The following is a 14265-nucleotide window of genomic DNA, read 5'->3' as shown; positions in this document are numbered from 1 at the left end:
GCACGGCGCTCGCGAGAGCCTCAGGATCTTATCTGTGCAGAATAAACGACGCAAAACATCTGCTCGTCGAGCAAAGACACATCCCCTAAAACTCCATTTTCCCGTAGTGTTCTGTATAAAAAAAGTGGTGACATCTTGGCGTCGTGTGATTAAACACACGGTATAACAAACAAACGTAACTATAAAAAGCGGATATATTATGTACATGTTGTAGGTCTTTTTTTTTTTTTTTTTGAAATGACCTTGTTTTGTTCAAGCGTCTTTTAAACCAGGCAGAGGGAAATTGAAAATGACAGACAATCTGCTCTCAATACTCCCTCAGTCGGAGATGAGCGGCTGATTTATGCTCGTTACGGATTAATTACAGCCTGACAGAGAAGACGGTCATGAGGAGGAGACGGGAGCGGGCGAAGCTCATCGGACGCCGATGGCAGCTCCTCTTCAAATACAACCATGAGAAGAAAAAAAAAAGTCCATTTAGCCTTTGTAGTGTAGAGTGCCCTGCGGCCATCTGAGCTGCTGAGGCCACAGCAATTTGACGGATGGTTTTCTGCTTCTTCTTCTTCACGTTGTTTATTTTATTCAAAGTCAGTCTTGGAGCAAACCTTTGCTGAACTCACAGAGCAGCAAAAGGATTGATTAGTCAGTAAAGAGCAGTGCGTGTGTGTGCGCGTGCTGTGTTTTTTTTGCAGTCTGTGTGGTTGATCAAACCTTAAAGGAAATCCGTCAGATTCAATGAGTCTGAATTTTTTGCGTGGATATGGAGAGAAAGTTGATATTTGACCACATTAGGGAACGAGCTTCCCGTCAGTGTGGACGTTCAGCGTCTCCGTCTCTGACGACGATGTGCGCAGCCAGGGTCACGACAGCTGCCACGACGGGTTAAAGAACTTGATGGCGTGAGTCTTGGCCCACTTGGCAAACACAGACTTCTCCGTGATGAAGCGATGTCCGCCGTAGGGGGCGCTCTCGTGGAGCGTGTACTCCGCACACTCGTCCCGGCTGCCGGCCTCGTAGTAGTGGTACGGGACCTTTCTGTAGCCCTCTGTCCTGGATGGGGATAAAGGACACAGATGAAAGGTTAATTAAAACGAAACTTAAGGGACAGGAAATGACCACAGAGGCTACTGGGAGCTAACATCAGTTAGCATTTGGGAAAAGTGATCATTTGCAGACTCTAGCCGGCACATTGCTGTCATATATAACATGTATCCACTGGACAGCTAAATCCTCTGAGGCTGGAAGTTTGTGTAGAACTCTGTGCTGCACTGTGGAGCCAAGATAGAACTTTTTTCCGACTTCCGGTTTTCGGATGCCGTTGCCGTCGCCAGCACTCTCGCGTGTTTTTACGGACAAAGCGGAGCTCGGCGAGACAACAATTCCAGGAATTTTGCGCATTGTGACGTCCCAGTGGTTGCGGAAGTCAACATTGCTTGTTTTATCTCCTGTACTTAGACTGAGGAGGACCACAAAAAGTCCCAAATATTAGTATTAACATGATTGAAAAGTTGATTTTGCATAATATGGGACCTTTAAAGCGAAACATCTGTGACAGTTGGGAAAATGGCCCAATCCCATTTCTCCTTTTTAACCCTAAACCTGGGCCTAAGCCAAATATAAAAAGAAAAGGTAAAGTAGCAACATTCTTGCTGATATCCGATATATCAGGAGTGCTTGGGCCGATAACTGATACCGATATATATACATGTGAAATTAACATAATATTTTTCCCACTCATGTCACAGCAGGTGTAGAGATGAATGTTCTTCATTGAATAAAACAAATAAACGTCAAAATATATATTTATAGAGAGCGCCAGCATAGAAGTTAAGGAGGTAGCCGCCTATTTAGCCAACTGTTGTAGTCATATCAGCAGATTCAGGTGCCAATATCTGCCTGATACTGATAATATTGTGCATCCCTAAGCACTACAACGAATAGACGCTCCACTGGTTACAAAAATGTAATGTGCTTTATTTCTATAGCCCTTTACAACAACCCACAGTTGACCAAATTGCAAAACAAAATAAAAGCGTAACAGACGCACGGCATTAAAAGCAGACGGTAAAAAACAAATTCATGAAACACAAATCTAAGCATGGAAAAAAAAAAAGTGAACTAAAAAGTGACTAAAAAGAATTAAAAAATGGAACTCTGTTTATGGAAAAATGTGAGGAAAATGAGGAAAATATATGATAGAACATGGCACATATGAGCGAACACCAGTGTGACTGACAGCCGACATCTTAAGAGGTTCTAAAGCGACTTAAGAAGATTCTTTCAGGTCATGGACAAAGTAACAGTGCAACATTATTAGCAGTTCCGACCTGATGCCACTCGCCTGTTCCCCTCAGCCGTTAGAACTGAGTTACGAGGGCTAGCGGTTAACGTCTACCACCAAACGGGACCCTCTTTAAGAACGTAACATGTCGCCATCAACTGGTGGACCAGTTTATGGTATGTACGATGGAGTGTAGTGTTCTGTGTTTTCTTTGGATTCCGCTTGCCGAATAAATCCTCATTCGGTTCGTCGTTCTTCAGCCTATACCGCTCGACCTCAGCGACAGTCAGGACACACGCGACGCCCTCACTTGAGAGGAAGAGCTACAGAGGCGCGAGGGGTGAAATGGGATTAAGGCAAAGTAAGGTAAGAACGTGTGGAATAGAAAAAGTGAAGTCTCTGCTTCTGCTGAATTTTTTTTTTTTTTTTAAAAAAGGATCTCTCAGTGAGGCAGGATTAAAGAGCAGCATCTGTGCAATTCCATTTTTAACGACAGGACATTTCACTTTATGTCTTTAGTGGCCACTTTGTTGTGCTTTATGTCACTGTTCAACTGTATCGCATGTGTGTGCGTGTGCGACTCCAATATACAGTCAACATAGCGACTGTTGCCTCACTAAATATGAGCTGATATATACTTCTACGTATACGGTGTACAATTATACTCCGTTTGCAAACCTCTTAAGGAATCATTTTAATGAATTTTTGAAAATCAGGAAATGATCCATTTTCCCTGATGCACTTTGACAGTGAGCTGACTTTCTTCTCCAAAACAAAAAGTGTCTCGGAATGACTTGAAATTTACCATCATAATAGTCGGCATCGCCCTAAACAAAGAAGCGTTGAAAATATGAGCAAACCTTTTAAGGAATAATTTTAATGAATTTTTGAAAATCAGGAAATGATCCATTTGCCCTGATGCACTTTGACAGTGAGCTGACTTTCTTCTCGAAAACAAAAAGTATCTCGGAATGACTTGAAATTTACCATCATAATAGTCGGCATCGCCCTGGACAAGGATGCATTGAAAATATCTGCAAACCTCTTAAGGAATAATTTTCATGAATTTTTGAAATTCAGGAAATGATCCATTTTCCCTGATGCACTTTGACAGTGAGCTGACTTTCTTCAAAAAAATAAAAAGTATCTCAGAATGACTTGAAATTTACCATCATAATAGTCGGCATCGCTCTGAACAAGGATCAGTTGAAAATATTTGCAAACCTCTTAAGGAATAATTTTAATTAATTTTTGAAAATCAGGAAATGATCAATTTGCCCTGATGCACTTTGACAGTGAGCTGACTTTAGTCTCAAAAACAAAAAAGTATCTCGGAATGACTTGAAATTTACCATCATAATAGTCGGCATCGCCCTGAGTTTCTGGTTCGGCTGTGAACCTCAGAGCAAACAGAGCCTCTACACTTTCACACTCATCCCTCCCCGAAGAAAAGAGCCGACTTTCAAGTATAAAATAAAAAAAAAAAACATCTTGTTAAAACTAGAAACTATCTCTTATACTGAGAGACAGCTCAGATATTTTTTTTTTTCTCTTCTGTGTCAACGCGAGTCAAGCTTCTGGTTCATGCTCAAGTGGGAGAAATTAAATATCCACATCAGGTTCAGGGAAATGTTTTTTTGCTGCATTTGATTTCTGAAGAAAATCAAAAGTACAAAAACAATTTTTAGATTATGTAACTATTAAACTGAGCACTCTTTCCTTTTCAGCCTCTTCTGTGTGGAGTCTGCATGTTCTCTCCATGTGTGTGTGTAGGTTTTCTCCAGGGTCCTCTGGTTTCCTCCCACAGTCCAAAAACATGCAGATTTAGTCAATCGGGCACTCTAAATTGACTGTAGGTGTGTGAGTGAGAGTGGATGGTTGTTTTATCTCAATGACCCTCATGTGGAGGATAAAGCGGTAGATGATGAAGGAACTATTAAAGTGAAGATGTATCAGGACAGTGATCAGATACTTGCAGCAAACTCAGCAGGATTTTATTTTTTTTTTTTGCCTGCAGTTGGCAACAAAAAGTATTCAATATGTAGTCCTTTATCCATCCATCACCGATACTGCTTATCCTTTAAAGGCTGCGAGCCAGACCAAGCTGACATTGGGCAAAATACGCCACCAGTCCAACAGTCCAGCACTCATATTCAGCTCCAATTAAAGGAGACATATTATACCCTATTTCTACAAGTGAACCTAGTTCCCTGGTGTCCTAATGAACATGTCTTTTGAGTGCCTGTCTCTTTAAATGCAAATGAGACACAGGAAACTACGTCAGCGTCACTGAGGCTCCGGCAGCTAACAGCAGTTAGCATTTGGAAAAGCCATCATTTGCCGACTCTAGCCGGCACATTGCCATCATATATAAAATGTAAATCCTCTCAGGCTGGAAATTTGTGTAGAACACTTCATGGACTTCCCCTCTTCCAGATACTATTGCCCTCACTTTGCACTCTCGCGTTTAGAGACAAAGCGGAGCTCCGCGAGAGACAACAATTCCAGGAATGTCTCATTGTGATGTAGCAATGAGTGCGGAAGTCAACATTGCATGTTTTATCTCCTGGACTTAGACTGTAGCAATCTTTTTTCACACTTTGCCTACTCATAGGGCCTCCAGAGTCCCAAATATAAGTATTAAAATGATTAAAAAGTTGATATTGCATAATATGTCCCCTTTAAGCAAATCTGAATCTCCATGTCTTTGGACTTTATATTTTATATATCCATTATTTAGCCAGGAATGTCCCACTAAGATACAAGACCTCTTCTTCCAGGGAGTTCTGGTCAAGATAGCAGCACAAATATTTAAGGAGTGGCATTCACTTCTGAAACTTTGTGTATCACCATTAGTCACCGTTCTTCCCATCAAAAAGTGGAGCATCACATGTGTATTCAGCGCTTGGCTTCTAATATCCAGCGACAGCTTTATGAGAGGATGACTTGTGTAACATTTCCACCGGGAGAGTGAACACAGTCAAAAGAGAAAGAGCCAGTAAGTCCACACACAGTGAGGGTGACTGTGGCTGTCTGCCAGCACAGAGTACAGCACATCCCAATCACTGCTCCACTCCCCACCTTCACTCCTCTGTTGCACCGGCACGACCGAATCAATTCAATTCCACTCTCCTCTCTCCTTTGCAGCTCCACCTGTTGATGCCCCATTACCACGACGACTGCTGAGGTCAATTCGGACGGAAGCTTCAAACATCATCCCGCAAACAATCCCTTCCTCCCGTTTGTGCCGGAGCGATGGGCTGTCAACGTGGCTTTGTGTGACACTAAGTTGTCCGTTTCAAAAACCCACAAAAAGCACAATATTCCTTGTCTCGCGCAGGAAGGACAGAAGTAAGAGGTAGCAAAGGAGAATGACGGGCTCTTAACTGCCTCAGTGAATTATAAAATCCTCTGCACTGCACGATTTATCACTCTTTTCTTTCCCGCCATGTATCTGAAGCTGTTTTTATTTCAACTCCTGCTGCGCACGGGGGGGAAGACGGAGGGGATTAGAAAGCAGGATTTTCACCGTGCGTCGAGAGAGTACAGGTTGAGCCAGAGGTAGAGAAGGAGAGAAAAGAAAGAGGAGGAGGAGGAGGAGGAGGAGGTGGAGGAGGAGGAGGAGGAGGAGGAGGAGGAGTCCATCAAGTCTGAGATGAGTGACTGAGCAGTTGTGCCCAGAGCCACGGCATCATGTTTGTCATCCCTCCCGTGGCCTCTCGGCCAGACAGCAATCAGTCACACAGGAGTCAGAAAGAAGACGACAGGCTGATTTACAAATACAACTCGGGGAGGAAGTGGGTGTTGCGGCACGGCGGCCACCCACGGTGCTGTAGACTCTGCAGTCTGCTGGATATTCCAGGCTAGAAACTGTAATGGTATTCACAGCGCGAGGGGAAAAAAAAAAAAAACCCAATATGGATTTCAGCATAGAAATTCAGCCATTAAATTCAAACGGAGGATATGGAAATGTATTCAAAGTGGGCAGGAAGACTGTGATTGGCTGCAGCTGCCAAGAGGAATCGAGTTGTTAATGTTTTTGGTAATATTTAAGATTAGGAAACACATATTCATATGTAAGTAGCATACTAGCTCTTTATTAGTAATCATTAAGCACGTATTAACACCTTATTCTACATAACCTTATTATACCTCTATTATGAAGATTTTTCCTACAGGGTGGATGGGTGTCTTACTTGCAGTAGGTGTCATTTATCATGCCGTAGATGTGGATCTCTTTGCACATGTCCATGGCCAGGATGAGGGTGAACCAGCCGGTGCTGAGGTAAGAGCCGGACTGGATCCTGCGAAAGCAAACACACGTCTTTAATGTCATGTTAAAACCCCCGTAAATATTGTAATATTAGCACACAGCACATAAAGAGTGGATTCACTGTGGTGGACAGCTGATCCGAGGAAAGAGAAATGATGCACTAACAGATGTTCCTGCAGGACAACAGGGATGGAGAATGTTTATGTAAATGATTCAACGCGACGTGTCTTCCATACTCTTAAGATCCATTCTTTTGCCTAATTTTACAGAACAGTTTACTATTGTGTCTAATACATTAATGCACATTTAAAAAAAATCTAAATTCTTTCTGAAACGTTCCATCTTATAAGTAAAGCTTTTATTAGTATTTATTTATCCATTTATTTATTCATTTATGTTGAGTTTAAATAAGTTTTTCCTCTGCGTTTTTGTTTTTTGGGCATTTTGTCCTTTTCTATATAATCATGCAAGTTGTTTATTAAAATTATTAGAACTATTATTAGTAGTATTAGCACTAATTATTGAGGAAGCAGGGTAAACATGTAATATATAAATAGGGATTTGATAAGTTCAGACTTCTTCCCACTCCTTTGTGTCAACTTTTTTTTTTTTTTTTTGCTGAACAACTTTAGGGTTTTTTGGGAGGAGGAGGACGTCGTTGTTTCCATCACTGCAAAAAAGATGCAGGTAAATATAACCAATATTGGGGGAAAATTACTTGTTTCAAGCAAAATGATTAAGTTTTCTTGAAACATTTAGAGCATGGGTGTCAAACTCTGGCCCGCGGGCCAAATTTGGCCCGCCGTGTAATTTCATTTGGCCCTTGAGGCAATATCAAATTAACATTAGAGCTGGCCCGCCGGTATTATTATACACTTACCTATGTGAGCAACTTTTCTCCTCAATGAAGATGACGAAAATAAAAAAGAGGCATTCAATTTTCTATTTAAATTTTATTTAATATGCCATTGATGTTTTTTCGTCTGTTTTTTGAAAGTTGATTTTGCACTTTTAAGTTATATAAGCGTTGCTTGTTCCATATTCAGTGTTAAAGCAAATCAGTGTAGCAAACTGAGCAATAATTAACGTTTTATTTATGCACTTTCTCTTGCTACTTCAAGGCTTGAATGTTTGATTCATTCATTATTGTTATTTTATTTTCAAATTTATTATTAGCCTGTGGAAAAAGTTTATTTTGATATCTACCTCAGAAGGCTGCAAATAGAAAAGAGGCATTACATTTTTATCCATCCATTATCTACCGCTTATCCTGCATTTAAGGTGCATTCAATTTTTATTTAAATTTTATTTGATATGCCATTGATATTTTTTAATTATTATTATTTGAAACTCGATTTTGCATGTCACTATAAAGTTATATAAGCCTTGCTTGTTCAATATTCAATGCAAAACTTGTTTGGGTCCCTATTAAAAGGTTAATTTGTTCAACCTTGGCCCGCGGCTTTGTTCAGTTTGAAATTTTGGCCCACTCTGTATTTGAGTTTGACACCCCTGTTTTAGAGTGTCAAATTATGCCTAATCTCCCCAAATATGCGTGTTTCCGGATTGTGGGAGGAAACCCACGCACACGCGGCGAGAACATGCAAAAAAGACTAAACCTAAAAACTGACGGATTACATAATAATTAACATATTATATGATAAGAGAGAGGGGAAAAAAAAGAAGTAAGTTGCAGCCCTGGAGCTGACCCTTGATAAAATAAAGCACAACAAGTGTACGCCAGTATACATTTTATCCTCTGTGAATAATGCAGTTGAAACCGGTCGACCAATCAATAACAACATGCATAATCCTTTCATCGGTATCAGAGTGAAGGGGTGTATGAGTTATGTGACCAATCAAAGAGGAGAACTACACACTTTGATCATTTTCACACACACACAGCTGAGATGCAGGGGGGTTAGTCGTGTCTGAAGTGGGTCATAAAGTACACGCCCCCCCCCCCCACACACACACACACACACACACACACATACACACACACACACACTCCCGGAGGGCCCCCACACCTCACACTCATAAAAATATACTGTAAAGAGCCTCAGACCTGGTGTAAATGAAAGAGCGAGAGATCGATGTAGAGATTATGAAGAACCACAGAGGTGTCGTAGAAACGCTTATGAAACAATCTGTGTTCTATTAATTCATCCTTAACTGGGCCACAACAAGAGGAATTTCAAAACAACTCCACATTAATCAGGGGGTAAGGACGCGGCGATCAATTACTTTCATTATTGACCTGCAGATAATTTAACGATTTGCCGCCGATGCCCGTGAGGGATGGTTCGTTTTGATCGACCGACGATACGACGAGCTGCACTTTATTCAATTCACACAATTAATCCATGATATGAATCTGTAATTCTGGAGCGGTTTAGGTGCAACTCTAAAATATCGATAATTCAATCAAACTGATTATGCACGAACATAATTCATGGATAAATAAACACCCGTTGATCGTTAAACAGGTAAATTAAAAAAATGTGGAAAATAACATAATGAGTAACAAGAAAATGTAAAGGTTGATTTTAGATCTTTAGGAATTATTTCTACAAAATTATTTGGTTTATGTAAAGAATTAAATAGATGCAGAGTGATTAATCCTCCGTCTAATTAAGTTGATTAACTGGGAAGATTATAATTATTACTTACTCATGTACGTTTACACGTTCTGTTCTGGCAAACTTCATAAATGCTGCTAAAACTTTCCTGTTTCACCAATTTAATATTTAGTTTATACATTATTTTGATTTAAATATACAAGTGCAGACTGGAGAGCTCTCAAACTCACAGCCCGCCACATAATATCAAGCTGTGATGACAATTCTGTCAGTTTTTGCTATTTATAGATTCAATTTGCATCATAAATGTGTATTTTATTGTAAACTATATGCAGTTCCTAATCAAAACAAACACTTATGTTGAGAAATGTTGTGTCATATTGTCATGATTTTCGTTTATATCATAATCATATTATGATTACAAGATGGAATTTGTGATATAAGCTCATATCGCCCACTCCATCTGAACAGCAGACCAGACGTGGCACTCATTGGACCCCTGTGTAACATTTGTAAACTGTTTATTTGATCAGATAAAGTAGGAGATAAAACAAAAAAATGTGCATTGCATATCAGTTCTTAGATACGTTGACTTCCACAGATCAGCAATGGCCTTAGAAAAAGCAGCAGAATAATCTGAAAATATGAATATGCTACATAGAGTGTACTTCTCCATGATACATGACCAAAATGAGACAGCAAATAAAAGAAAAAACCTGCATCATTTACTACTCTATAGTGTCTATGACAAAATACTGGGCATCACTGTGTTGAACCATGGACAACTCCTGCATTGGTGGCTGCTTCAGGATCAGCACCATGGACAGCTCCTGCATTAGTGGCTGCTTCAGGATCAGCACCATTGGACAGCTCCTTCATTAGTGGCTGCTTCAGGATCAGCACCATGGACAGCTCCTGCACTAGTGGCTGCTTCGGGGTCAGCACCATGGACAGCGCTCAGCACGCACACTCTAATTCAGACAACACTTGAGACTTGGTATGTCTTAAAGAACGAAACGAATAAAGCCACCTATCTTAAAAACTGTGATAAAAGTAAAATGTCTTCATTCTCAAAAAAAAGTTAAGATTTGAAGAGTTCTTTCTTCTTCTATTCAGTCAATCGTCTCTTGAATCTCAGCGTTGTCTCGAACCTTGAACGGCAACAAAGCAAGGCTAATAAAAACACATCATTGACATGTGGTGCTTTCATTTCAAACTTTCCCTGTTTCAGTTCCCACCTACACAAGACATCATCAAGCTAAAAAGCATTTTAGCACAAAACGACCTTTGTCCAAACATCACATTCACTGGGTTCAGAAAAAGTAAACTTTACCAAACACACACACACACACACACACACACACACACACTGACCTCCTCGATTACTGTACATTCTAGTTGCAGCAAAATGTTATGCAAAGACATTCATCATTAAATGAACGGGGGTTGACTTTTTAATATAGGAGAGAACATTTACATACTGTAGCCTCCACATTCTTAAGCCGTGCTGCTGGTAAACAATGACACAGCACTTTGTTCAAGGACACTTGGTCCGAGCTGTTTACGGGCGAATGAACCAGAAAACTTTGTGTCTGCCTCTAACCCCTGCGTCGCCAACCTTCCTAACCACTGCTATTTGCTGTTCTGCTCTGCATTCTTATAGAAACACTCAAGTGATCGTGTCTTGTCCTTGACGTCCATTCTGAAGACGGCTGAGTTTCTGTAGGAGGTGTATTTTGTCGCCTGCAGCCAAGACTTTGGAGATCATCAATCTGTCAACACAATCATCTGTGAAGAGTTTTTTTGTTTCCTTAAAACTACAGATACAAATATTAGGGATTAAGCCACGAAGCCATCTCGGATATATAGTTACTTATATGGCAAATAACAAACTTAATTCATCTTTTTATATCCTAATTAGAGCCGACTCACTGGGCTTCTTCTCTGATAAGTCAGAAATTAATCGAGAATGCGTGCCCAGGGGTTTCAATTTCAGTGAACACTGGCAAATAATAAAGGCCGATAAGCTTCTACATTCATGTTTTTTTTTAATCAGCCAACTAGTAAATCAGTTGAACTGGACAATAATCTCACAGCAAATGGTAGAAAAACACAGTTAGTGGCTACGATGTGACTTCACTGGAGCATTTCTGCAGCGGAAAGAGCCAGAGATGAAGCACTCGTATATAAAGTCAGTTCAGGAAAACTCTCTTTCAGCTTTTTTTTACCTTATTAGCACGTTTTATTATTTGTTCTCCTCTCATGCATTAAGAGATTAGCTGTTCGTCAGCTGGTCTAGTGTATCCAATAGCACGGCAACACATCTTCTCCATATCATCTGGTCCACATTGAGACAAAGCCGTCAAACAGATGTTATTTTAAATATGTTTTGTACTGTTGTATTGTTAAAGGTCCAGTATGTAAACATTAGCAACATGTAATAGTCCTCAGCTCTCCCTCTACTTTTCCCCAAAGGGAACTATGGTGGCCTTCACATACCAAAAAGGACGTTAAAAACTCTGCTTATATCTCAGTCGCTTCCAGTATATTCAATAATCCCTCCGAATTGTTACAGACTGGCCCTTTAGACTATTTTAACATGCAGTAAACTGTAAATCACTGCCAGATATTGAAAATTACTCTGGAAAAAAGCACTTAGTGGCCCTTTTGCGGTTAAAATATTCCCCAAAAAATTTTAATATTATTTAGTACCGGGTCAAGACCAAAGGAGAGATTAAAGAATATGGTTTGGACCACGTGAAGTGCAAACCATTATGAAAATGAGAAGGAGAAGCAGGACCATAATGCTGAAGGACATGAAGACTCTAAGTCTGCTCGTCATCAGCAGTTGGTACATGGACAAACACAATTACCTGCATTAACAGATGGAAAGCTCTCAGAGGCTCAGCGAGGCAATCTGCCATGCTGCAACCGTCAAGTTTACTCCGGCACACTCACGTTGTGGGTTAGCTGCCGTTTAATGAAGTAGTGCAGTAAGTTTGGCTGGACTGATGTGAGAGCAGGCCGCTTTACAGAGAGCAACCAAGGTTCCACATGGAACCAGAGGCGGAACGGGAACTGTGGCGTCGTCTGCACGCGTGTCCTCATTGTGTAAATATACACTACCGTTCAAAAGTTTGGGCTCACCTAGAAAATTAAATGAATCAGAAATACACTCTATACATTGTTAATGTGGTAAATGACTATTCTAGCTACAAATGTCTGGATAATGTCTGGACACCATTTCCAGTGTTCTAATGGTACATTGTGTTTGCTAATAGCGTTAGAAGGCTATTGGATGATTAGAAAACCCTTGAAAACCCTTTTTTTTTTTCAAATTATTATTTGGAATAAAAATCATTATTTCTATTCTTGTCAATGTCTTGACTATATTTTGTATTCATTTTGCAACTCTTTTGATGAATAAAAGAGTGAATTTTAATGGAAAACCTTTATTTTGCCAAACGGAACCCATTGAAATCTCTTTTCCAAGGGTGACCAAGAGGTGAGCAGCACACGTCATAGTAAATATTAGAGATTTAGACTATTATTGTAACTACTTTCAAAGGCAAGTTAACAATTCATCACGCCGTCAATTTAACTATGTAAAAACGTACAGTATATACAGAGGCTATAAGCATGTGCAATATAAAGTGTCTTATATCCTTTTTTTCAGCAACTATATAAACACACCTGAGCAAAAGTACTGACATCTGGAAATACGTCACAGTCCAAAGTTCACTTGGCTCGTTTTTATGAACAAAAATTTAACGAAAAACGGTCAATTTTTTTTTACTTCTGCACAATTATTGCTACGTTATATCACTACTAAAAATGTAAAAGGGTAAAATGATTCATAACTTTGACTCAACAAAACATAAAGCCTGAGAATGTGACCTATAAACACACACCCCAGGATGTCCATATATATATATACTGTATACCTGTGGCACAGATCTGTGCATTTTAAGTTTTGTTTTGAAGTGAAATCCGGCTGGACGCGCTCCACGCGCTGAAATGTGACCGCCCGATGCCAAACCGAGTGCAAATGATAGAAACAAAGTGGAAGTAATTAAGAAACCAATCAGCAAACTAAACTCTTACCTGTGGAGTTTCAGACAAATAATTAGCAAAAAATGTGTGTTTAAGGCCCCCACAGTACTAATTTGACTTTGAATAGCTCAGCAAACTCACACACACCCCAGTATGTGTGAGTTTGTAACACAGACAGTGTGGTGGCGGTGGGAGGAGAGTGAAATTAAAAAAAAAATACAATTTGTTGTAATAAGGGAGTGGAGGAGCACAGACGGGAAATGGCACATTATCACTGATTCGCAGCTCGGCAGCTCTCAGCTGTCAGAGCTGTCAACACATCACTATTACCTTGCATTATTCATTAGCCATTTGCCACTCTAACAGAAACACAGCCTGACACACACACACAGGCTCACATTCAGACGTTCACACAAAATGCACCACATCTGCGGCAGAGAGCCGAACCTCCCGCAGCAAAACACAGCGCTTGTTCGAATACATATAAATAAAAAAGAAAATGGGCGGCGACGTCGCTGACCTGATAACATTTCAAAGGAGCGAGCGCGACTGCTCCGGGAGTCGGAGTCAAGGACTACTATAGAACAAACCCTGTGTTTACCTGTGACAATTACAACGGGACACATTTGTGGGAAGGATGTTGTTATTACGAGGCCATTTCAAAGGAGAGATAAGGCACAGTGTGAAGCCGCTCTGGCAGACGGCAAATAACATCCACAGCCCGAGGACAAAGAGAATTTAATTTGCTTGTTTAGTGAAAAGCAGAAAAACACAGGCTTTTACTCAGAGACACAGCAAGCAAAAGGTGTCATGAGGTCTTGCCTGCACTGGCTTTTCAACAAGCCTTTTTAGTCCCCACTGTCACTGCTTTCTGCAAAAATGAAGCATAATAAATTGTGTTTGAGCACAAAGAGCTACATATATATATATATATATAATGTGCAAAATGAATAGAAAAAAAGCTTGTTAAATCCCCCTTTCTTGCTGCCTCCAACTCAAACCTGAGACAAGTGAGGCAGGAGTGATTGGGTCTGACATGTTAGGATGCTGCAGTGCTACCGGGGCCCGGGAAATGA

The 14265-nt window shown here is 40.3% G+C and overlaps 1 protein-coding gene across 1 annotated transcript in view; it reads right to left on the bottom strand.

Annotated features, from left to right (window-relative positions):
* Positions 1–860: 860 nt before the first annotated feature.
* The window catches only part of st6galnac3 (ST6 (alpha-N-acetyl-neuraminyl-2,3-beta-galactosyl-1,3)-N-acetylgalactosaminide alpha-2,6-sialyltransferase 3), a gene marked incomplete at both ends in the record, with an annotated part of 86345 nt that continues 72940 nt past the window's right edge, over positions 861–14265 (bottom strand). Inside the window, 2 exons of the mRNA XM_083889026.1 lie at positions 861–1050; positions 6478–6585. Of these exons, the coding sequence (XP_083745152.1) occupies positions 861–1050; positions 6478–6585 (298 nt within the window). The remainder of the gene's footprint in view (positions 1051–6477; positions 6586–14265) is intronic.

This window comes from Microchirus variegatus (genome assembly GCF_963457635.1).
Source record: "Microchirus variegatus genome assembly, chromosome: 5".
NCBI lineage: Eukaryota > Metazoa > Chordata > Actinopteri > Pleuronectiformes > Soleidae > Microchirus > Microchirus variegatus.
Note: the sequence above shows the minus strand (reverse complement) of the source record. Positions and strands in the feature narration are given on the sequence as shown.